We start from the raw sequence: 25,016 nt of genomic DNA, 5'->3' as shown, positions 1-25,016 counted from the left end.
CCCACTGCCCCTCTACATGTGCCCCCCCTGCTCTTTTTTTGGCCTCCCCACATCCACCACACTGTGTAAATAGTCCCTGACTCCCTCCTTTTATTGCCTTCCGCTGCTTCTTCCCATGATGCACTTTTTTGCCGATAACATCTTGCAATGTTTTTGTGGAATTCCCGCGATGAGACAAAAACGATCTCACTCCAACCGGACTCTCCAGCTCTCTGCAAAATGTCCACCTAACATTCTGGTCCTCTATCCCCATCCCAGCCTCTACCTGGATATGAAACCACCTCTTTCCCTCCTCCAAACGTCTCTTTGCATCATTTTCTTTCTCGGCTTCCACTGAATTACCATGGGAATCGCTTTCCTCGAGAAAGACAACTGGCGACTTTGCCATTCTGAAAAGCCACAGTACTGCAGGGCACCATGTCACATACATACACTTTTCTTTAGCCAGAGGGCCCGCTGCTCCATCAAATGTTTTTAAAATGTCTGGACGTATTTTTGCTAAACCAAGAAAAGGAATATTCGTGACACTAGGGACAATCTTGTTTCTTATTTTGGTGCCAATCCGTCCAGCGGTAGTTGTGCCACATTTGCTGAATGAACGCACCTTTTCCTCTATGGAAAATGAATGGGAGTAGACTCTGAACAGCTTTTTTTTCTTTGCTTAATAACTTTACCAAATTATCATCAGTTTACGGGGCCCTTTCAAGACATTTTCTTTGGAAATTTTCGGCGGAATCTTGTACTTCCACCCTATTTTATATATATATAAAACCACGTGATCCTCCTTAACAGACTGCACTCCCTTGTCATATAAGATTCAGCGCTGAACTGGATCACTTCATTCCTCGCTAAGAAACTCACCGCTCTCCCCCCTTTCCTCTTTACTGCACGTCCAGTGAACACTGGAGTACCCCAAGGCGCCTGCCTCTCACCCCTACTCTTGAACCTTTTACAGGACCCCTCTGCCCAGAAGCATCTGCTCACACAGCCTCACCTGCTAAAACTATGCTGTTGACACACAAATCATCTTGAGAATTCCTAAATTGACCTCCGACCCTCGTCCTAACCTGGCATCATGTCTCACTAACATTGACCGCTGGATGACGACTAACCATCTCCTTCTGAACCCTGGGAAAATGGAGAGAATGGTATGGAGCAAAACAACTCTATTCCACCAACCGACTCCCTGGCCACCCTCACTCACCTCCTACCCCCCCCGACCACCACCACTGTCAATAATCTCAGCTGCACAGTGGACTCGGACCTAACTCTATCTCACCACATCATGCATCCAAATCCTGTCATTACCACCTTAGGATTCTGAAGCGCATCGTCCCTTACCTCACATACCCCAATAGACTGGCTGCAATTATGTCCATTGTCATGTCCAGTCTTGATTATGCGAACGCCCCCTAACTGGGTCCACAGGCCTACCAGCTAAACAAACTCCAAAGAGTACAAAACTCGGCTGCCAGACTGCTTCTCGCACTGGGGTGAAGGGACCACATCTCACCCGCTCTCTGCCACCTTACACTGGCTCCCAATTGAACATAGGGCCACCTTCAAGATCCTGTGTATTACTCACCGAGTGGTGCACAAAGAGGGCCCCAAATACCTTGAAGAAAAAAATTACACCTTAACCCTTAGGTCAAGCACAGCCCTCCTCCTAGTGGTCCCCAGCCTCCAAATCGGCCAGGATTGTAGGGTCTGCCTACTCAACCCGGCGCCAACTTTGTGGATCTCACAGCCTATCTACATTTTACACACCAAGCCTACATGGCTTTCCGGAAGGCACTCAAAACCTGTCTCTTCCCCTAAAATCATGTAAGGGTCCGTTCTGACCACTTGACCTACCCCTACAGCTAACAGATGGCTTGGCAACCTCTTTAATACTGGCAGGTAATAACAATTGGTACACAGGAACTAGCTCCAATGATCAATCATATTGAATGCTATGCACCGGCTGGCCACCTACATGCTCGGCAATATGCCTAGTCGCTCTCACGCACCATCGCGTTGATTGTGCTACCCTTATCCAGCCTAAAATGTAATAGCCAGGACCCCAAACTGAGGGCATTTTAGCACTTATGCCCTTTGCTATGACTGGGCCTGCTGTTTGTCGCTCTCAAGCCAGGAGATATCTACCTCCAACTATCATGAACCATTGCCCTAGAGTTGAAACCCGAACCCTAGTAGCACTTATGTACTTACGCCATGACGGAGTTGGATCATTTCCTTCCTCCATCAGGTATACACTATGCTCTCAGGCCAAGTGATATATCCAATTATCTGGATCGACTGTGCTAGACTTGTAACCCGATATATGTACCTACGCCATGACTGAGCTTGATCATTGCCTCCTCCAGGTAAGCACTACGTTATCAGTCCAGGATTTGTCTATCCGTGCTTATCTTACTTATCTGGAAATCTATTGAGCAGAACTACATACTGAGGTCCTACTAGCACTTATATCTTTGCCATTCCTGCTTCTCATGGAATGTATTGCGCAGAATGACATGCCGAAGGCCTTCTAGCACCTACATTGAAACAACATGATTTGGGCCAGATCTGTTTGTCACCGTCCAACAAACATGACATTTTCTCGGATCATGTGATGCTTAACCTGCTCTGTCTCGGAATTGATCCCGGAACTCTTTTCATGTGGGGCGCAGTATCGCCTGGATTCTGATGCTTTATTGGGCTTGCTCTTTGTCTCTTGCTGTTAATCACTGCACTCTCCTATCAGGTTAGCACTCTAGAGCACTCCAGGCTCTTGCAAGGTACGTTGGTGAGGTGCAATTTCACAATTTCGAACCATAAACCCAACCGCCCGCTGTAAAAAATTACCCGGGATCTGAAATTGGGATCCATTAGCAATTATGCTTTAACTTTAGTTCCACCTACAAGGAAATACGCTCTCGAAATCAGGCAACGGAACTGGTGAGGAAAGCACCTGCAAGGGACATCGATGTGTTGTCACCTTAAACCTAAGATTAATAAAGAAAGGAAGAATATGCTGAAAGCCTTCGCGTTCAATGAGTATAAGTCATCATATCTAAGATGTACTCGTACGTCTGTTAGTACAGAACAGGATGCCACAGCACACTGAGAAGGTGCCACAAGCAAGCAATGGTAGACTCAGCAAGACACAGGGATGACCATAGGCGTTGAAGCTGGACCCGGACCCGGCTCACAAGGACCAGCCACCATTTCTAGGATGTAGTCGCAGGACCGATATAACTGAACTGGATGCAGCTGTACTCCTATGAGCATTTGCAGACCCAACTAGACACATGGATGACCATAGCCTGTTAGCCACGAAAAACAAAGGAATATACTGTCACCTCGACATGCACTGGAAGGTCATCAGGAACAGGGTCTCCCTCCAATCCACACATACCAATTTGCTAACACTCTCATCTGCACCCGCAGCCAATAGAAGGCAGCGATACCCCTCCATTAATTTGGCCTAGCGGCACGCATACTTGTACACCTCCATGAACACTTCAACAGTCTTTAGAACGCAGCCTGGTTGCACACATAATCCCATTCACAGTCCCCACCGCCACCAGAATGCAGCTTTCCAAGTCGAATTGACCTCGCTACACACAGTCTACTGGTCTCACACAACCACTGCACCACGCCTAGCACTAGAATGCAGCTACACACCGCTTAATCCACCCTGGCTGCACACATACCGAGTGCACCCAAGCACTTCTTACGACACTACTCTCTTCACTGACCAGGACTTCGGTCCCAAGGGCGTTCAACCCACAGCGCTTTGAAATCATACCAATGGTAAAAGGCGCTGTACAAATGCCCAGTAACATAACATATATATTTATTGGACGGCATCACATGTGAATCTATGATTGCTATCATTATACACATACCTGTGAACCCCACAAAGGGTTCCTTAGTATTGAGGCCTATCATGCATTTGCGATGTTCAGTGTGTGACTCTGTAGGCAGTCCCCAAATGACATGGTTTTTCCTTCAAGGTATGCTCCAGTATCTAAGCGACTGTACAGTCTGCTTAGATCAGCAACATTTAGGCCCGGCATTGCCCCATTATTCGCGACCCTCCTGGCATTCCCGGCACACAATTAAAGGAGAGTTCCGGGACTTTTTTTTTATTGTCCCTACGGTTCGGCCATGTGTTTTTAAGCATAAATCGGTAGATCGTAGAAAACTTTCCTATGGACCATACCCGACTTTTCGTCCATTAACGCACTCGAAATCAGCCGCCATTTTCTGATAATCCTATCATTTCCCCCCATCGACCTGGCTCACCTGCTTTTGCGGCACTAAATCAAATCCCCCGCCCCTGAAACAGACTTTATCAAAACATTCATATTCCCCGCCTCTATCCGTGACGTGACTGTGCTGCGTAGGCAAACGCGCCCATGCGTCTTCTACGCGACTCCACACAGAACCCGGAAATCAACACAGATCAGCTCACAACACAGCGCGCCACAATTCGCAATATGAAACTGTACTTTTAAATCAAACCGCAAGATTGTAAATTTGGTAAAGTACATTTATTTGACATCAAATGTTTAGAGAATATTCAGCGATTTTCATTTTTATTTGCTCACGTTCCAAAAAGTTCGTTTTGAGGCACGCGATGTTCCTTTGCTGTACACAGGGTCTTAGATCATCTCACAATACAGCGCCACAATTCGGAATATGAAACTGTGGTTTAAAAGCAAACTGCAAGATTGTACATTTGGCAAAGTACATTTATTGGACATCAAATTTTTAGAGAATATTCAGCGATTTGCATTTTTATTTGCTCTCGATCCAAAATAGTTCGTCTTGAGGCAAGCGATGTTCGTGTGCAGTACACAGGGTGTTGGTTTACGATAAAATAAGCTCTTCGGTCGCACTGATAATCGCATGGCTGTTCCAACAACGAGGCACTAGGCCACCACAGCGGTCTGTATGTTGCATCTAGCAGTTAGTACCGCGTAAGGGCATACTTGTACTTGGCGATCGTCCCACAAAATGGTCAGGGTGCTAACGTTGTTCACGCGGAGAAGCAACTGGCGGTTGAAAAACCCATCCGCCGGTGTCTGGTACTCGTGACACAGACAATAATGGGTGAAGTACCTGTTTGAAAAACATAAAAAATGAAATTAGTCTCACCATCAGATCTTTATTAAAATTATTCATTTTATATATTCGGTCGGGAAATTATTTCATAGCTAGGACAGTGCAACTGGGTTTTAAACGTCAAGGGGGGGCTGTTGGATACTGAGACAGTCCCCCAGTGCAGGGGTTGACAGGGAGTGCAGGTGGAGAGTGGAAGGGCCCAGGACCGAGATCGCAGACAGTGGACCAGTTGTAGCAGGGGAGAGGGAGAGAGAAAGCAGAAGCAAAGAGGAAGGTTTTGAGGTGCTTCCGTAAAAGGAGACGGTTCTCCCCAAGATAGTGCGCGGTACAAAACAATATGCCACATAGAACGAACAAGTACAACTTAACCCGTCTTTAAAGCTACTGTATAGTAATTAAATTGCGGTATAAACTCATCTAAAGAGTTACTTACATTATATTTGCATTTTCCATTGTGTCTGTGCGTAGGGCAGCCCCAAAATACCACTCCTTCTATGCCGACGTTATTTCTTCTAATGAACGAACATGAAATGGCTTTCGTTTCTGAAATTATATTCATTATCGTTTCTTACGTGGTCCCGGCCTGTCAAGGTCAAATAACAATAGAACCTTATACTGAGTCGTGGGCCATTCTGGCACCCGAGAAAAAATCAAAGCAGCTGACCTTCACTTTGAACGAGCACACATTCCTAGTTAGCTACATTCAGTGTAAGGCCATTTCACAGGACTTGAAATTTACACTCCATCTTTGCATTTTGTCTGCGTGCTTTGCAGCCCCACAGAACCATAAATACGGAGACATTCTATATTTTTTGAAAAATGATTTATATTACTGTTTGGTTTAATTTAATGCGCAAATGAACAAGGTTGTATAGATACACATATTCAATGGGCCTGCGACATGAGGAGACTCGAGAGAACAGACAATCAAATTACAATCATTTGAACCGTGATGTGTATTTCTCAATGAGTTCTTCTTTAGGTGGACATGGAACAGAGGCAATGTTGGGTGGCAATGCAGTTGTCCCCTGCACAGGTTCGTTCACAACTCCATTTATGTGCCTATCTAGGACGTCAACAATAAGTTTCTCAATAAACTCATATTGCATATCCTCAAACACTGGTTTGATCACCCATTGTTTACTTCTTTTAGTGAAGGCCTTATTGTAGCGAAGCGTCCCTAAAGTTCCGGTCGTCCTACTTTGTTGACGGCCAACATTATGGTTATGTGCCAAGACCGCTAAAAGAGTCCGATTTATCATGCCCTCCATGCCAAAATGCAATCGTTTTGGCCTGTACTTTAGGCACATATTGTGGAACACCTCCAAATCTCCTGTGTGGCAGAATTCCGTGAGTCCCCTCAAAGCTTTTGTTATAGTTTTATCAAATACAATCTTTTCAATGGCTTTGTGAGTGGGTGATGAAGGAATCAACCACTTCTTCTTCCGTGCCTCCTCTGTGGACAAATGGCCATGTTCACAATTGTGGAAATGTTGGTTCGTGTTCCATCGGTGAACGTTTGTACAGTGTGGCATTACTGACCGCCATTTTTCCAGTAGAATTTCCAACGACCCTCCACATGTTTTTGAGCTCCACCAAAGATGGTTGCTGATTGACTTGGACCACTGTGAAATACCTTGCAATTCTTTTTTTTTACCTGCAGCCGACAATTTTTTATTGATTGTTTTTGCAAGATGCCAAACGTCAAATTGGTGATTTATATTTTTGTACTGTTCTCTCATTGTCTTGGCAATTGAAACGTGTCTGTCCGTGGCTATCAGGTCGATCACCATTCCCCGCGATTGTAGTTCTTGCAATGATGCTACAAAGCCAACTTTCTCCATGGCCACTGAGGATGTACTTTGTGACACCTGCACGACCACCGAACTCACAATTTTCTTACTTTCCATGTCCTGAAAGTGGTAGGTGCAGTACTTGGCTGAAAATCCTGGGCTGTCGCACTGTCCATCACCGGCTAGCCTGAACCGTTTGCCCGCGAATGTACTATCAATAGACATTTTTTCCATTCTCCAAGCTTCGCTAATGGCTGGAAATAGATAATCGGTTTGGTATTTGTAGAACTGAGTTTTCGCAATGAAATGGATTCCCACAAACTGAAAGAAAGACTCTAATTTTTTAAAACTTGAACCACTAAAAAGTGCAGCCGCTGCACAAAGTAGATTGCCTGCTGGCAGTTGTCCCAGCATAGGTTGTGCAGACCATGAGAAAGGATGATATTTTGTACAGGTGGCATGTATTTTAAGGTTAGTGCCTCGAATTGCACGAGTCACATTAATCAATGGCTCCCCACATACTTCCCCACCAACCGAATGCCCACATTTCATCCGAATAATAATATCAATCAAACAACTATCGAATACAATGAATTTGGCCTCTTTCCTTATACTGTCACTCTGCATCCCAGCTGGTTCGGCCTGTAACGTTGAGGACATGTCACTCACATGAAAGGTAGAATCTCTGATATCGTCTTCCGCTATGTTCAGTGATATTGATGGTGTTTCATTGTCGTCCACTTCATTCTCTTCCATTGCAACATCTGTTCCTTCTCCGGAGATGGGTGAATAAAACAATTTCTTCAACTTTCTCGCGGTCTTAGTTTTTGCGGGTGTGGATTCTGTGAATTGATCTCCGACTGCATCCGAACTACCAGGAGGACATTCACTATCAATGGCTGGTGGTGGTATAGCTCAGTTGTCAATCACTTCATATTCTTCCCATTGGCACGATGCATCTCCAGTCTCAAGTCCCTGCCAAAAGGTTTGACAAGCAACATCTCTCGTTCGCTTCACTGTCTGTGTAGATCTAGTTCGTACACCCACTCGCAACTAGAGGACAGATTGGAAAAGGGATGTTCAGTTTAAACACAACTTACAGTATTGAACTATTAACAGTGAAAAACAACATAATATAGTGACCAGGACACTAACCTTCTTTTGCTTTCTTTTCTTTGAAACTTTCTTGCCTCGAACTTCAACATCAGGACGCTGTTGCTCCGACTCGTGTGTGCATGTCTCCACTTCCTCTTGCGCTGCAACGACTATGTTTTCCTGATAAGCACATCCATCACGCACTGACGCTCCATCGACTCCCTGAAACATAGAACTTTCATTAGTATGTATAATAATATCGAAAACACAAAATGTACTTGGGGACCAATACCCACGTACATCTCAATAGCAAAACACGAATGAACGCTTTGTGTAGAACATTCAAACGACAATTATTCACGCATTGTTGATCTAGTTAGATGGAACTGTCAAGATCCATACCTCGGGCTCCTCATAGACTTCCATTGATGATATTATTGAAGATGATGCTTCAGTGACTCCCTGAAACACAGTAATTGCATTAGTATGGTTTTATATTTTGATAAAAAGAACAGAAACTTTGTGCAGGCGTGAACGGCTCATCTAAATAGACCTGCACAAATGATCAGTTGTCTAAAATAAATAATGGATATGTCAATATGATTCGATTTGCTCGATCGTTGGAAGTGTCACCACCCAGAGATCTGCATCAACTACTAGGGGTGATGTTCTTGTAGAAGAAGCTCCGTCATCTCCCTGAAACATAGTACTTGCGTTAATAAAGAAGGAAGTATAGCGGATGTAATCACGTCATATGATTTCGCTTGATTGAACTGTCAGTATCCATACCTCGAAATGCATAAGAACATCAAGGGACAATGTAACTGCGGTGCACACTTCTGCAAGCTGTTGCGCCGACCCGTAACTGCACGCTCCCCCTTCTTCTTGGACTAATGCTCCATCGACTCCCTGAAACATAGGACTTTCATTAGTAATGAACACAATATTGAAAAAAGAAGACACATAGGAGGGCGACGACAGAAGGACATATCAATGGCTAAAAACGAAAGAAACATTGTGTGTAACAATCACGCTACAAGAATGCAAGATCTGATGATCTCCATCGATGGAACTGTCCTGAAACGTACCTCGAGCATCTGAGTGACATCAACGGTAGTCGTCAATACGTTGGACTCCTCAGCATCTCCCTGAAAGACAGTACTTGAATTATTTTGGATAACAATAATTATAACTGAAAACAAAGACTAGAGGACGAGTACAAGGGTGTACCATTAGGTAAAATAATTACACGATAAATTAAAACTATTGATTTACATGCCTAAAACAAGTCAGTGGCAGAATAGCCAAGTAAGATTACCCGATAGGCGCTTGAAGTGGCTGATGACTGCAATAACGACACGGATGGAGAATCTTCCGCCTTCATATTGAGTGGATACATAAATGGGGAAATTATTGTTAGCTAATGCTACACACTACCGCAAGGCCGAGAGATAAATACGTAAACTTGACTCACCAGTGGAGGGATGTGGACGAATAGAGTGGGAATAGCGGTTGAGAGCAATTTTCGCCTCGCTCGCGGTGTGTTCTTCTTTATTAGCAATGATGTGGAGTACATGTCAGAGGTGAAGTGCCTGCTGCAGATGCGGTATCGATCACCCCTCTTGTCCGCAAAGACTTCTAGGACTCTACTTTCAAGCTCAGACGGTGGATATCCGCAATATCGGACCCATTCTCTTATCTGATCTATTGTCTTAGGGAAAACATGCATTATAGTACCTTCAGATTTATTATGGGTCTTCGAAGGGCAACCGCCAATGGGACAGGCAGGCATTGTGGAAAGTTCTGAAAAGTAAAGATCAACAATTCTCTATGAATACCAATGTAAACTCAGAACATGTGACTAGTTCCTTGCATGTACTGTCTTGAACGAAAAGAAATTGGACGCAAAATGATTATGGTACATGGCCTTACCTTGACGAACAAACAGTTAGATGCAGGGATCAGAGTAGTTTCTTGTCGTAGAACAGGGAGCAGTTCACAGGTTGCAAACTGAGGAGTTTCCTCGAAGTGGTCACGGAAGTTCACAGAGACGAAGAGCAGATAGCCAGCACCTTCACGGGTTGACTAGCAAAGCGCAAAGAAGTGCTCATTAGAAATATGAAGTGGGTTATAAAGAATTCGAAACAGGGGTGTGTTTGTGAATGAATGACGTGTTTAAGTCGTGGCATTATGCGGTTTGCAGGGGGGCGTCCAGCGTGAGGGGGGATGCTTGGCAGGAGACACGGGGTCTGGAGGTAGACATGGGAACAACAACTCATGCTCTAGAGACCACTTTGAAGTGTACATGGTCTTTGGCACCTCTTGGCCTTTATCGCTCCCTGACAGCTCCACTTGCCAGCGCAAGTATCCCGGTGCGAACTGCCTTTGATAGGGCGGGGGGGTGGATTGGGGCGGTGGTCGTGCAGACAAGACACAGGAAGACTCGTGAATGGAGACACACTTATGTGGATTGCAGGGGGGCGTCCAGCGTGAGGGGGATGCTTGGCAGGAGACACGGGGTCTGGAGGTAGACATGGGAACAACAACCCATGCTCTATAGACCACTTTGAAGTGTACATGGTCTTTGGCACCTCTTGGCCTTTATCGCTCCCTGACAGCTCCACTTGCAAGCGCAAGTACCCCGGTGCGAACTGCCTTTGATAGGGCGGGGGGGTGGATTGGGGCGGTGGTCGTGCAGACAAGACACAGGAAGACTCGTGAATGGAGACACACTTATGTGGATTGCAGGGGGGCGTCCAGCGTGAGGGGGATGCTTGGCAGGAGACACGGGGTCTGGAGGTAGACATGGGAACAACAACCCATGCTCTATAGACCACTTTGAAGTGTACATGGTCTTTGGCACCTCTTGGCCTTTATCGCTCCCTGACAGCTCCACTTGCCAGCGCAAGTACCCCGGTGCGAACTGCCTTTGATAGGGCGGGGGGGGGTGTGGATTAGGGCGGTGGTCGTGCAGACAAGACTCGTTTGCCGCAGGGCCTCACCAAGGAGAGGCCATCTAACTGCATGTAAGAGGCTGCCTGCAGGATCTAGTACATGGAAGGCAGGGGGGTGAGTTTATTAATACCTCACCCTCCCAGGAGAATATATGGGTGCAGTTCACCCTGGAGACCCTGGATGCCTAGGCAGTTAGTCAGCAGCAGGCTGGCCTGTGGTGGCAAGGCGGCACGGGCAAGAGGTGGTCATCTCTGTACCCGGTGCCCAAAAGGATGATTTATTATGATCAACCATATTGATTATTTACCTATAACCATGTTTTGTATCAATAAAATCCAACGGCCTTCCTTTTATTGCCAACGCTTTAACAAAGTGGTGTGGTAAGTATTTTTGGGGGAGGAGGCAAGGCCGGGAGGCTTGATGCCAACCCGCAAAATAACATATGTATGTCTGCTGCATATGGGTTCAACGGTTATGTGGATTGAAGGTGGGCGGCCAGCGTGAGGGAGGATGCTGACCAGAGACATGTGGTGTGACAAGACAAGGCACAGGAAGACTATTCAATGGAGACACACTAGATTCATTTAAAAAATCAAAACAACCATTGTTAAAATATATGTTGGGTTTTATTTTAGATCTTAATTTCAATTGAACATAAATAATAAACATTACACATTGTAAAGTTGCGGTTGCAGCACATCCAGGGAAAATCCGCGGTATTGTCCACTGTCGCTGGGGAAATGTTGTCTAATGGCAAGTACCGCACAGGCAGGTATTACTCTCCGAACGCGGTGTCCGAGCCTCCAGTGAAGCCACCAAGTGAAGCAACGATAGGCCACCAGCCTGTACCACCTGTGAAAATGAAAGATGCAAACTGTATTAAAATGACAAAACTTTCTTATCACTGTCGATTCAGGTAAAAAATGTCATTCTGCTTTGAAAAAAATTCTATCTAGAACATGCACAATATGGAACCAATTTACATGCATTCGAATGATATGTAGATGTAATTTTATATGTGGGAGACGACCATGACATAGTAGTGGCATCACTGACATCACAACCAGAGTATACTTACTCGTTACTCGGATTACGCGGACGAACAGTGCCGCGAAGTTCGTGCATAAGCACCATCATCATCCTCAATACGGTCCGTGAGAGGCAGGCTTCCCTGAACTCTGGCAGCTCGGTGATGCATTGCGGACTTGGCTCGCCTTCCGAAATGTAGGCCAAGCACCCGGAATTTTCACGGCAGCAGCAGTTCTCCTCCTCAGTTGGCATTAGCTCGCACCGATTGCACGTGCACCAGGTGGAGACGCCGTCCATGCGACATGGTCAAGGCTCTTCATCCGTTGACTGGTCCTCCCAACTGCCGTCCGAATCCCCATCATTTTCACGTGCTTGCCTTTCCAGTAGTTCTTCCTCGGTGTACTCGGGCTCGTACATATACGGCATTATTGTAGCCATTGTGTGGTAAAGAAAGTAAAATAATTTACAGAGATGGTACAGGTGTTCACAAGGCCTAGAAGCGGCGAAGGTAGCTGACCAGAGCACAGAAACGAGTCACAGAATACTCAAAGTAACACAGAGAGAGGAATGGAATCGAAAATCTGCTGCTGTGTGTTGTGAAACGGTGTGTTTATACTTATTGAGGAAAGAGGCGTCCTGCCATTTCCATGGCGACACGTCATTAGCTGAGGCGCAGCGATTGTTGACACGAAACGTGCTTTGGCATTGGGAAATGGGCGGTACGCGTCTGCTGATGTCAGGCTCAGGGGCGGGGGATTTGATTTAGTGCCGCAAAAGCAGGTGAGCCAGGGCGATGCGGCAAGTGAGAGGATTATCAGAAAATGGCGGCTGATTTGGAGTGCGTTAATGGACGAAAAGTCGGGTATGGTCCATAGGAAAGTTTTCTACGATCTACCGATTTATGCTTAAAAACACATGGCCGAACCGTAGGGACAATAAAAAAAAAGTCCCGGAACTCTCCTTTAATGCTCTTACTTTAAATAATTTGATGTGCTTTGCATGAACAATTCACCCAGGGATTGGGAATGATTGGAACTGATCATTAGAAGCCAGGTTGTTTTACAATCTTACAAATTCTCTGGAGGAAACACTCAAATTGTTAATGTGTCCCATGCTTGGAATTGGCCTTGTGAGAACTGCTTTCGCAGGCGCACACAATGCAACCTTTTCTTTGGCAACACATTTGATTTAATTTGTTTAAACACATTAATCAGAGATTCTTTGGAGCCCTTGCTTGTTTCCAGCAGTCTTAAATGACCAGAAATGAAGAGAGCCTGATTATTTCCTCCAGAGGGGAATCAGGGCCTTAACAGTCCAGTTTGTCATGACCAGCTCTGATTGGCGCATCCTTCTTCCTGTCCTCGAGAAATGTGCAGAGTAACTGGACTTGTTTCCAAACAGTGACGTTAGAAGAGTGTGTATGAGGGAGCCAGCGTAATACGTCGAGAGATCGATGTCGGTGGAGGCCGAAAACCGGGCCCAGATCCCAGGAACGGAATATCACAGGCCTCCCCTGGGCTTGGAACGGACATTTGTAGACCTCCCCTGTGCATCAATCAAGCACTTTGTTTGGGTTTTTCATTCTGGAAACAATAAGTGACAGGAAGTCAAAGACCTTTAATAGGTTGGACATTGTTTTATCTCCACCTTCCAAGCTTTAGAAGGCTTCAAAACGCTGATGGCATTTTTACTTTCCATCTTCATCCCCCAAAGTCCTTATGGACAGATTGGCACTGCTGCAAATCCAATTGCTACTCTGTCTTCTGCTTCCTTCTCAGGCTGCAAACAACAGACAGCAGGGGCCTGCCGCTTCTCCTTGGTTTATAATAATAATTGACTACGTGTCTTCTGTTGTGGAAGTTAATTTACCCCCCCCAAATATTAAGCATGAAAGTTTTATGACCTCCAAAAAATAGCTCTGAAATATAAAACCTTGCAATTGTATGACTTATTCTTCCAAAAAGGACCGCCTAAAAAGGAGATGAAATCTCGTGTCCTGGGCTTGCATCTTTCGGGAGATGCACTGTGGGACACCATTGACTGAGTGGCCACTTAGGACACACATGAGCACGCAGGCTGGGGGAATTAAAGGCCTTGCTGCTGCGCCCCAACCTTGTTGTTGCCTTCCTTTTCCTAAACGGTTCCATTTTGCTTTGTTGATGCTGTTGCCGGCATGTAAAGAGGGCCCCCACGCACCCCACACCTTTTTCAAGCAGCTTAAGTTCAGTTCATGGGTGCAGTAAGCCTGGAAGTGGGACAGTGCGGCGAAGTTCCAAAATGTACAGGTAAGTCGTGTTGGAGGCCCATCCCTCCCACCCATGCCCTCACATTCATTGGACATCATCACCACGGGAAACCTGGAAAAGATTATGTCGTAAGTTTTATTACACAAACCATTACCACGATACATAACAAAAAACAAAAGGAAAATGTTTTGGGGGACCAGGGATCAGGTGAGTGGGGGCGCTGCTCCAACGTAGGGCCAATTCAAGGCTGTTCCCTTCCGCCCTTTCAGCAGCTTACAACGAACAATGCCCAGCGTTCCTGCTGTGCTCTTCTTATTTACTGTGCCCAGCGTTCCTGCTGTGCTCTTCTTATTTACTGTGCCCAGCGTTCCTGCTGTGCTTCTCTTATTAATTGTGCCCAACGTTCCTTCTGTGCTCTTATTTATGTGCCCAGCGTTCCTGCTGTGCTCTTCATATTTACTGTGCCCAGCGTTCCTGCTGTGCTTCTCATATTTACTGTGCCCAGCGTTCCTACTGTGCTCTTGATATTTACTGTGCCCAGCGTTCCTGCTGTGCTCTTCTTATTTATGTGCCCAGCGTTCCTGCTGTGCTTCTCTTATTTATTGTGCCCAGCGTTCCTGCTGTGCTCTTCATATTTACTGTGCCCAGCATTCCTGCTGTGCTCTTCTTATTTATGTACCCAGCGTTCCTGCTGTGCTCTTCATATTTACTTTGCCCAGCGTTCCTGCTGTGCTTCTCTTATTTATTGTGCCCGGCGTTCCTGCTGTGCTCTTCTTATTCATGTGCCCAGTGTTACTGCTGTGCTTCTCTTATTTATTGTGCCCAGCGTTCCTGCTGTGCTCTTCTTATTTATGTGCCCAGCGTTCCTGCTGTGCTCTTCATATTTACTGTGCCCAGCGTTCCTGCTGTGCTTCTCTTATTTATTGTGCCCGGCGTTCCTGCTGTGCTCTTCTTATTCATGTGCCCAGTGTTATTGCTGTGCTTCTCTTATTTATTGTGCCCAGCGTTCCTGCTGTGCTCTTCTTATTTATGTGCCCAGCGTTCCTGCTGTGCTCTTCATATTTACTGTGCCCAGCGTTCCTGCTGTGCTTCTCTTATTTACTGTGCCCAGCGTTCCTGCTGTGCTGTTCTTTTTTATGGTATTACCGTACCTTTTATTATTTGGACAATTGCCCTTGCCAGCGTCCCTGCTGTGTTCTTCTTTTTGTACTATTAATTATTCTTTTATTTTTGGCACTGCCCAGCATCCCTGCTGTGCTCTTTATTTTGCCACGAATATGGCCCTGTTCCATCATTATCCCATCCCAATTGCCAGGCTTATGGGTTTTGCCCTTGCTGGTTGACCCTTTTATCTTTTTACCCGAGTGGGAAGGCGGGTTTCTTTCATGCGCAATATGAGTGGCATGTGCCAATGAACTGCTGGAGGAGGGAATGTGCTGGGGCTCACAGTTCCTCCTCCTCCTCCTCTTATGGGCCACAACCGGCCCGGGGCATATTCGCAACTCCCTGCGTTTTTCCGGCATGCCCAGGGCACCCCCACGAGCCCCCAGGGTTGGGAGACCTTTGGTCTTGCCTCCCAGACAATGGGAGACACCTCACAGGTGTTTGTCACCTGCACCGCACGTGGCCAGGGCGCCCGAGAGTCTGTTGCTCTTTTGTCCTGTGCCAAGCCTTCTCCCTGCACACAACGGTGTGAAGGGGAGATGGGCCTTTGGCAGCCTGCGGCTCCTCCTTTCCCCCTTTTGTCATGTGGGCGAAGGAGACAATTCCTGCAACACATGGCCACCTCCCGGCTTATGTCCCTGGGCCTTCTGCCTCCGGAGCCCAGGGTATTGAGCAATGCATGGACCCTGTATGCCTAACCCTACCCCTCTACCCTATCAGATTCGGAAGGTCAAAGCAAAGCTTTCAAAGAATACTCTTTGAGGCCTCTCTACCCTGTGTCTTCCCATAGTTACTAGAGAAGATGCCTTCTCACCTGAGCAGACTTTTAAAGGGACACCATAGGCAAGGTAACATGTGGAGACCTTTGCACCATGCCGCCCTTCCAGCTTTTCATACTATTGACGGAGTCCAGCCAAGTCCTTGTGGTCCTGTACAGTCTGCCCCAGTGCAGTCTGCTTTCCATGGCTGTTGTTAGGAGGAGGAGCCATTCATTGAAAACTGGTGTGTGCGAGCGAAGCGAGCGGAGTCCAGCCGAGTCCTTGTTCTTGCGGTACAAGCGGGAGAGTGAGGGAGTGATCACTCTCCAGCCCGTGGACCCGTAGCCTGGTTTCTCTTGCTCCCTCGCTTCCCCGTTTCATACGCATCATACGGCAGCGTAGCAGCCTGACATACACTAACTCTTACTTACGCATATATTCACTCATATAGACTAAAGGCCTAAGATGGCAGGGGGGAGTCGATTTTGGCGGCTCCCCGAGCTGTCGGGCGTGCCCTGCCCTTGGCCTGCCACTCTACGGATATACAGCTCCAGGCGCTACGTGTTGGGGAAAAGCTGCTTCTCCGTAGGAAGCGGGAAGAAACAGGATTTGGACATATGCATTTGCACTTTGGTGTTTCGGATACTTTACCGGACATGGCTATGGCCTAGCCACAGCCCTCGGGATCATTCGGTGACCCGGCTACAATCTAGCCACCTGGTTTATTGTCCACTTAGGGGCCTGGGAGGTTTCCTCTCCCCTGTCAATGCTACTGAGGATTTGGCAGTGGTTAATGCCAGTAGCGGCCAGTAGCAGCCAGTAGCTCCAGCCTTTTCACGTGCTTGTATGCTCCGCTACCCTATGCATTTTGGTACTTACTTTGAAACTTACTTTGAAACCGAGCTCCTGTATTTCTTTGAGCAGGCAAACAGCCACTACTAATGAAGACTCTTAACCTCGGTGGACCCATTGTTCAGATTGTGGAGTCCAATTATTCTTATGATTCTAATGATCTTATGGTGTTAGATTAATTTTATATAATTCGATTCATCTTCCTATCTTCTGATGTATTGTCATGTTCTGTTTTATATAAATTGTCATTTTAATGTTGTTCTTAATATATTTGAATGAATTCTTATCGAACTTAATTGTTTTAAATGTTGTAGCGTTTTCTGATGAACTATTTTTTGTAAAGGTTTAAACAAACCATAAACAAATAAATAAATAATAATAATTGGATTTTATTGTATTGTCATTAACTGCATAACATCTTTTTATCTTTTTGATGCTCATTACATGGATCGCGTTTTTTTATTCATAAGCATTTTTAATAACCCCCTTTTTCTCTTTTTTAGCTCGCTGACGTAGCTCTTTTAATCTGTTTCGTGCCATTTGTGTCGCCCGGGTTAAGCGTACTGGTTTAACGTGATTAACATTGCATTTGGGGATCAGATCTTTGATTGCTCACAATCTTTGATTGCTCACTATCCACTGCCTTGTTCTCGGCTCCTGGGTACCTCTTTTGGCAGCCCGTGTAAGATGACCCTGCGATTGAGTTGAAAAATTGTAAAAAGAAAACACAGAGATGGGGGACCCCTGGGAAAAATGGCTAGTAGTGCCAAAAAACCAAACCAAACAAGAGTCTCTAAGGTCATCATCAAATCTGTAGCCAGGGCTTTGCGCCCAGGCGAGCTGTGAGTCAACTCTCGCTGGACTCTTATTTCAAAACAATGGCAGGAAATCTGGCAGACAGGATACAAGTAACAGAAAAAGCAATATGGGAAGCTGCTTCTTCGATAGGGGCCGTTAATGTGTTAGATGATGGGGGGATGGGAGAGAGGCCATTGGCTCCCAGTGTTTCCGGGAACCAGAGTATCAAGAATATTGGCACGGGCTGGGAGGAACCTGGGGGCCCTTGGCGCTCAGTGGGTGTAGGGGCTCAATATGGACAAGGGGGCTACTGGGGATCTTCCACTGAGCAAGGGTAACGGTATATCGGGTAACATAGAGGAGAATGTGACCCCATTGGCCCTTTCAGGGGCAGGGGGGAGGAACTGGTTTAACAGGGGGATATCCCACCCATGGGAGAGTTCTCAATTGCCTCATCTACAATGGAGGACGACAAGTCCTTATTGGATAAAAAACTGAAACCCCTCTACCAACTCCTGGCCCCAAACTCAGGGGTTATAACTAGGGACCCATCTTGTGAAGCAAAATGGCTGGCTAAAATTGAGGCCACCCGTGCCCTGCTTCAATCGTTTAAAAGTGGGGTTAAGAACTTAGTCAGAACTGCGAGAGAGGAAGGCCTAGTATGGAGCAAGTCCAAACTGGAGAGAGGTGTAATGTGGGGCATGGAGCAGGGGAGGGCATTGCTGTAGGAGGTATTTCCCCTCTGGTTGAAGCCGCTAGTGTGCCGGTAAGTTGTACTGGGCCCAGGACGCTGCCATTTGGCATGATAAATCCCCCACAGAGTCCTTTGTCAAACGCCGCAGAAACCCGATGGGTTAGTGGGGCGAGTGTAGTAGTAAGTCTTCTCTCGGCGGCGGCTCCCTTAGTGGGAGTGATAATGGGGGTTCAGGGCTTACCACAGGCTGCTCTTGAAACATCTTCTCTGATGAATAAGGCCTCACATTGGATACATTCTAATCTGATGGGCCCGAGCATTGACCCTCATGCAGTTATAATGGCCAGAAGAGTGGGATGGGTGGGCCCCACGAGGAAAGCCGTTGAGGGTGATTGCATTGTGGTATCATTCTCTAACCCGATAATAGCCAGGCATATGGTGATTTTGAATTTAACTAGGGGTCTACGGGCTAATGGCTCGAAGCTTGTGAGTAGGTTGGTGGGTCTTGACTACTTTAATCCTTGCACAAGGCTGGCGCCAGCACCATTGGAGGGCCGCAGGGAAAGACAGCAATCTGGGCTCCTCGGAAGGGAGCATCGGACCGCCTTAGTTGCCCCAAATATAGTGCGTGTACCCTTATGGGCAACAGCGAATAGGAGTAACCAATAAAGATTGGGGTGGGTTGAAAGCACTAGGAATTTGGTGTCCCAAAATAGATTTGGGCCTCTGTCGTCTCTGGACAAGCAGGATTGACAAGTCAACTGTAGTTCCTATGGAAGTGAAGATTATTTTGTGGAATATTGCTGGTTCAAGTGGTAAACTGCAGCTTGATGAGAACGTGGAATTCTTTCAGTGACATGGGATCACCCTGCTCCAGGAAACCTGGGACCTTGAGAATCCACTTCTGGACAGCTGTTTCCTATGGCATCACTGCCAAGAAGAATAGGAGGTGGAGGTGCTACGTAGGCCTGGTCAAGGCTTCTCTACCCTGCAGGGTGGGGGTGGTCAAGACCAAATCGGACTATTTGCAATTCTTGAAGTTCAAAACCCCGAGCACTGAAAGGTTTGAAGTTTTAAACTTCTACAATAGCCCCAACAAGGCAGAGAGGGATAAATTGCCTAAGAATAAGGGACTTTTGGCCAAACGTGGGGCTGGGGTAGGGCCCACCCAGCACAGACTAATCTGGCCCAGCACAGACTAATCTGGGGCGGGGATTCCAATATCAAAATGGGATCTGGTCCACCAAAAGATATGCATGAACCATTGGAGGACCAGATCGTCAAGGTATTGGATCCCCAAATGGAGGATGACAGGTTATGTTCTAGGGTTCGCCAATTGAGTGCTTGGCTCATTGAATGGGGCATGCGAGCAGTGAATGGGAGTATTAACCCGAATATCCCTTGGAAATGTACGTTTAACAACCACTTGGGCACTTCGACCATGGACTATTTTTGTTTATCCCTGGACATTTGGAATCTCATTGTGAGCTTTGAGGTACCCAGAGTGGGGAATAGCGACCATTACCCCTTGGTTCTAACACTAAGAGGCCTGGTTGAGGAGGTCGGGCAAATGTCTAGCATACCGTGCCAACTGGATAGTGACGCAGTGTCTCGAAGAAGAACCAAATGGGGGAACATTCCTGGCTCTGGCCTGCATCTGAAAATATTGGCTATGTAGAAAAGGGAGCTAATGGGAATTCTGGAGTACTCATCTGGTCCCAGGGAAGTGATTTGTTTCTTTACGGCTATCCTGGCAGCACTTACGGGGGGTTTCTTGACAGTACCCAAACGACAGGGGAGTGGTGGAAAGAAGGTTTGGTTCAACCAGGCCTCCAGGATGCCAAATTGACACTCTTAGATGCCCAAAAACCTCTAGCAATGGACAGACGGAGCATTGTCCAAGCCCGCTCTGACTATCGCAGAGCAATAGAGCAAAGGAAATTGGAGTTGGAAGATAAGGCCTGGGACGACTTCTTGGAGGCGATTCGGTTGAATGATGGCAAGGGTTTTTGGGAGTATGTTAAGGGTGGGCCCTTTGATAAGGAAAATCAGGGTCTGCAGGGTACACATGTGGGGGCGGTGGACTGGGTCTCTCATTTTGGGACACTCTTTGATGATGGTTGCTCTCAAAAAGAGAAGGTGCCTCGGGGTACCAGTTTGCGTTTCACCATAGAAGAGGTGGTGAAGGCGATTGGGGCCTAGTCACGAAACCGAGCTCCTGGCCCAGACACCATACCAGCAGACCGTTTTCAGGATAAAATTGATTTATGGGCACCCGTGTTGACCCTGGCTTTTAATGGTTGCATGAGTTTGGTGCACTGTCCATCCTCTTGGAAGATGGCGACTAACTTCACCATTTTTAAAAAGGGAGATGTAACTCTGCCCTCATCCTTTCGCCCGATTTGTCACCGGGACACCTCCTTCAAAATGTTTGGACGAGTACTGTTGGGTCACATTGAGAGCTGGCTTGCAGAGGCAGCGATCTTTACGGACATCCAATTTGATTTTCGCCCTGGTTTGGGTACGATGGAGCAAGTGTTGAATGTATACCTTTTGGTGTCCAACTTTGTGTCTTGCAGGGGCGAAGTGGTTTATTTCGCGTTTATTGCCTTAAGCACAGCCTTCGACAAGGTTGACCGTCCAAAATTGTGGGCTGTGCTTGAGTCCATGGGTTGCCCTGAGGAAATCCTTGGAGTATTGCGGGAGATCCATGCGGACAACAGTGCTAATGTTCGATTTGGACCTGGGGCGAAGTGTACATAGTGTTTTCATATAGGGCTGGGGGTTTGGCAGGGGTGTGTGTTAGCCCCCATACGCTTCACCTTGTACATCAATGGACGATTGCAGGCCTTGCTTAGTACCGAGGTGGCCTTCTTGAAATTGGGGGGCCAATCCTTCCCGGTCTTAACGTATGCAGATATACGGTACTCATGGCCAGAACCCCCAGGGCTTTACAGGCATTGGTAGATGCTTATGCCCTGTTTATGATCACTCTAGGATTGAAGATTAACACTGTCAAATCGGCAGTGATGGGCCGTAGTGGAGGCAGGAAGCTTATAAAGATGCGCGCCATGCTGTGTAATGGGGAAGTTATCCCCAGGGTGGTAGAATACGATTACTTGGCCGTCAGATTTTCCGAGACCTTGACGGGTAGTGCCTATATTAAAAAAACAGTCCTTGAAGATGTCTCAATGTTTGGGGGCTTATCTCATTTCCCATCACAATGTAAGGGTCAGCATCCGCAATCAATCCTTAGGGTCTACTCACTGCAAGATAAGGCAGCCACGCAATATGGGTCGGCCCTGTGGGGCTATTGCAAGTCGGGCGATCTGCAGGACAAGGAAAACCGGTACCTTAAAAACATATTGGGGCTCCCTGGTTCTTCTTCATGCGCATCGGCTCACAGGGAATTGGGGCTGACCTATTGGGTTGATGACTTGGCAGCTTCCCCGAGCATTTTGTGGCTGAGAATATGGGGAAACAAAAATGCTACTCTACGTCACTTTATTGTAAGATCCACACTGACCAGGTACTTGTGGGCCAAAATACCTTGGCTGAGGTCAGTAAAGGAGATTTTGTGTCAGTCCAATGTTTTCAGCAGAAATGTTTTTGCGGCAGGAAGTAAGTACATACAAGGAGGCAGTGACCCGGGTGATGGTGGTGAAACGCGCTCTTGCAGCAAGGGTGACACAGTCGCACAGTGTTCACAAGCTTATAAGCGGGACCCCAACTCTACAGCCGTATCTTGTCTGGGCCAGGGACATACAGCATAACTGGCTCAGTACTAGGGCAAGATTTGATTGTTCACGGCTGAGGGGGAACACAGCGAAATGGAAGGGTTATTCAGACGAGCCTAGTTGCCCTGTGTCTGGTGCCCCGTAAGGAAATTTGAGTCATTTTGTACTGTTTTGTCCAGGCTATAGTGAGATCAGAAAACTGATTTTAGAAACGCTTGGATCTGCGTCCGTGTAGGCCGGCTATGATCTGTTTACTGACTGCGGAGACCCAATTGACGGCACGGGCCCTGTGCCTTACTTGAAGGCTGCCATGTACAGAAGAAAGGAGTTTTTAGGAGGTTGCGATGCTGCACTTTAAGAATTTGAAAATGCGTGGTTTTAATGTCATCTCTCTTTTGAATATTTTAACATGTGCTAGTGGGTGATTTATATACTATGTTTTATCTGCCCGTGAGATGTTTATTCATGATATGTTTTGTTTGTGTTTGATGGATGTTTTTATCAGAATAAATATAATTACAACAACTAATGACGTTTGCCCTGTTCCGTATACCAAGAAAATAGATGTAGCTTTGAAATCGACCATCCCAATCTCTACATTTATTTCTCAAAGTGTAGCTATGAAAGACATAAGTCACAGACCTATTTCAAGAGATTCCCGCCCCCCCCCCCACTACCCCTATTTAATCATTTACATATCATGTTGTGAAGAGTTAGGTCTGAGTCAGTAGCTCTTATATCAATAATGTTGGTTTCTTGCGTATGGCAGGCTTGCTGTTAATCAAAAGGTTGCGTAAAGTTGACCTGTCAGGTTATGGGACTAGTGAGTGTGCAGTTTAACGGCAAGCCGCATCTTAGCACGTTCCCCCAATCTCCCCTCCCTCCAGTAGTGCATCTACACGTTGCTTTGATGGATGTGCGCGTGGGTCTGCATCGAGTGTGCAATGATTCCAAGAGTGAGTACAGCACATGAAGGCTGCTCTGCCAACGCAATACCTGTTGTCTCCTTTCTTAGATGCTGACATCAACATCCAAGCCAGCGACAACGCAACACCTCTGTTTGAAGCAGCTAAAAATGGCCACGAGGAGGTGGTGGAGTTCCTTTTGGCACAAGGTGCAGATGCCAACAAAGTGGACAAGAAGGGCCTCCTACCCATCCACATAGCGGCGAAAAGACGAGACAACGATGAGTAAGTTTGCTTCTAGACCGGTGGGAGAGTGTACGTTGTAGCATGCCACAGCAGCCTCACGAGTCTTGGCATTTCAGCTCGGCAGTGGAAGTGAGTGCAGGAGAGGCAGGGTGCAGGGATATGGTGAGAGGCAGGCGTGAAGGCGGAGAGGTCGATCTGTGGATGGAAGCACTCTGATCAGATTCAGGGACAATTAGGCTGCAACACTCTTCAAGACTTTGCAAACTATGGGGGTCATTACGACCTGGGCGGTAGCCATGGAGCTATCAGCTCCATGGCTGCCTCCCATACCGTTCCCGTGTCCGATGTTGTGCAATGGGGACTTACCAGTCTAGTCTGACCCTGGCGGGACTGGTAAGACCCCATTGCACAAACCATTCCCTATTCCCATTTGAGCCCCCATAGGGCTCAATGGGAATGGGGAGGGTGCTAATAACGGGCTCGCGACTTGCAAGCCCGTGATTAGCGCCCTGGTCCCTTAGCAGGACCCGCAAGGGACGTGTGGTCAGACCACACGTTCCTAACGGTCCCCGCCAAGGGACCTTGGAATAGGGCGGTAGGGGATTACCGGCACCGGTCTCCTTACCAGTGCCCGGTATCCCTTACCGCCCAGGTCGTAATGACCCCCTATGTCTTGAGCAGGTCTGGCAGGGTCTTGAGATTCTTGGAGCTGTTGGTAGAGGGCTGGCATCTTATTGGTTGCAATACTGCAGCACTGTATTGGGGTTATTGCAAAAGAGAGAACCTAAGCTATCACAGCGCCAACATGAAAGCATCATGAGAAGGCAAATGAATGCACATAAAACCCCATATTGAGAAAAGAATGTTTATCGAAATTAGAATGTAAGCACATGATTCATAAAAACAGCCAACACGTGTTTCGGCCAGCTAATGTCTTCTTCAAGGCTATGTGACTTAAATCATTAGATATGCAACTGAATAAGTATGAAAGCAAAGGCTAAAGGACACGTTCCTCCTTGATCGTCGTACTGAAACATTGGTATAATCCCGGAAATTCAATAAAACGTCACGAGGCAGAAAGTGTTACAGCGAGGTTTCCAAATGATATCAGGACGTCAATGATCCAGGGGTCTCACCACCCCAGCCGTGTTCAGCGTGTGCATTTTACTTTTGAATTTCCCGTATTATACTGATCAAGGAAACCATCCTTACCCTGAGCCCTGGGTTCTCCTCTCAACCCCTCTTCATCTAAAACGCAACATGGCGAAAGAAGCATGACCATTAGATCCTAACAGAATAGAAGATTTAGCAGCCATTTCCTCGTCCCATTAAAATCCTGACGCTGCCTGAATGAGTATATATGGTTCAAGAGGGCAAACAATTTCGTTTTAGGGTGAGTGTTCTGAACAATGCAATGAGCTCCATGTCCTTTGTACTTAATGGCTTAAACATACAAACCTTTTATCAGTTCTGAAGTATAAAGATGTGTGGTACTGATTGTGTTCCCAAAATGCTCTATGACTTTATGCAAAGCTATCAAGCAACCCACATTTGAGCTATTTGACCCCTTCCTCTTTCGATTAGTCGTGTTTATAAAGCATAAACAAGGAGATGATTTATATTATTGTT

At 46.7% G+C, this 25,016-nt stretch overlaps 1 protein-coding gene across 1 annotated transcript in view; it reads left to right on the top strand.

Annotated features, from left to right (window-relative positions):
• ASB2 (ankyrin repeat and SOCS box containing 2) overlaps positions 1-25,016 on the top strand; it is a 194,051-nt gene that overhangs the window by 142,356 nt on the left and 26,679 nt on the right. Inside the window, exon 7 of the mRNA XM_069637978.1 lies at positions 23,252-23,426. Coding sequence (XP_069494079.1) covers positions 23,252-23,426 — 175 coding nt within the window. The remainder of the gene's footprint in view (positions 1-23,251; positions 23,427-25,016) is intronic.

The sequence above is a fragment of the Ambystoma mexicanum genome, chromosome 14 (assembly GCF_040938575.1).
Source record: "Ambystoma mexicanum isolate Mex_15411 chromosome 14, UKY_AmexF1_1, whole genome shotgun sequence".
Lineage (NCBI taxonomy): Eukaryota > Metazoa > Chordata > Amphibia > Caudata > Ambystomatidae > Ambystoma > Ambystoma mexicanum.
Note: the sequence above shows the minus strand (reverse complement) of the source record. Positions and strands in the feature narration are given on the sequence as shown.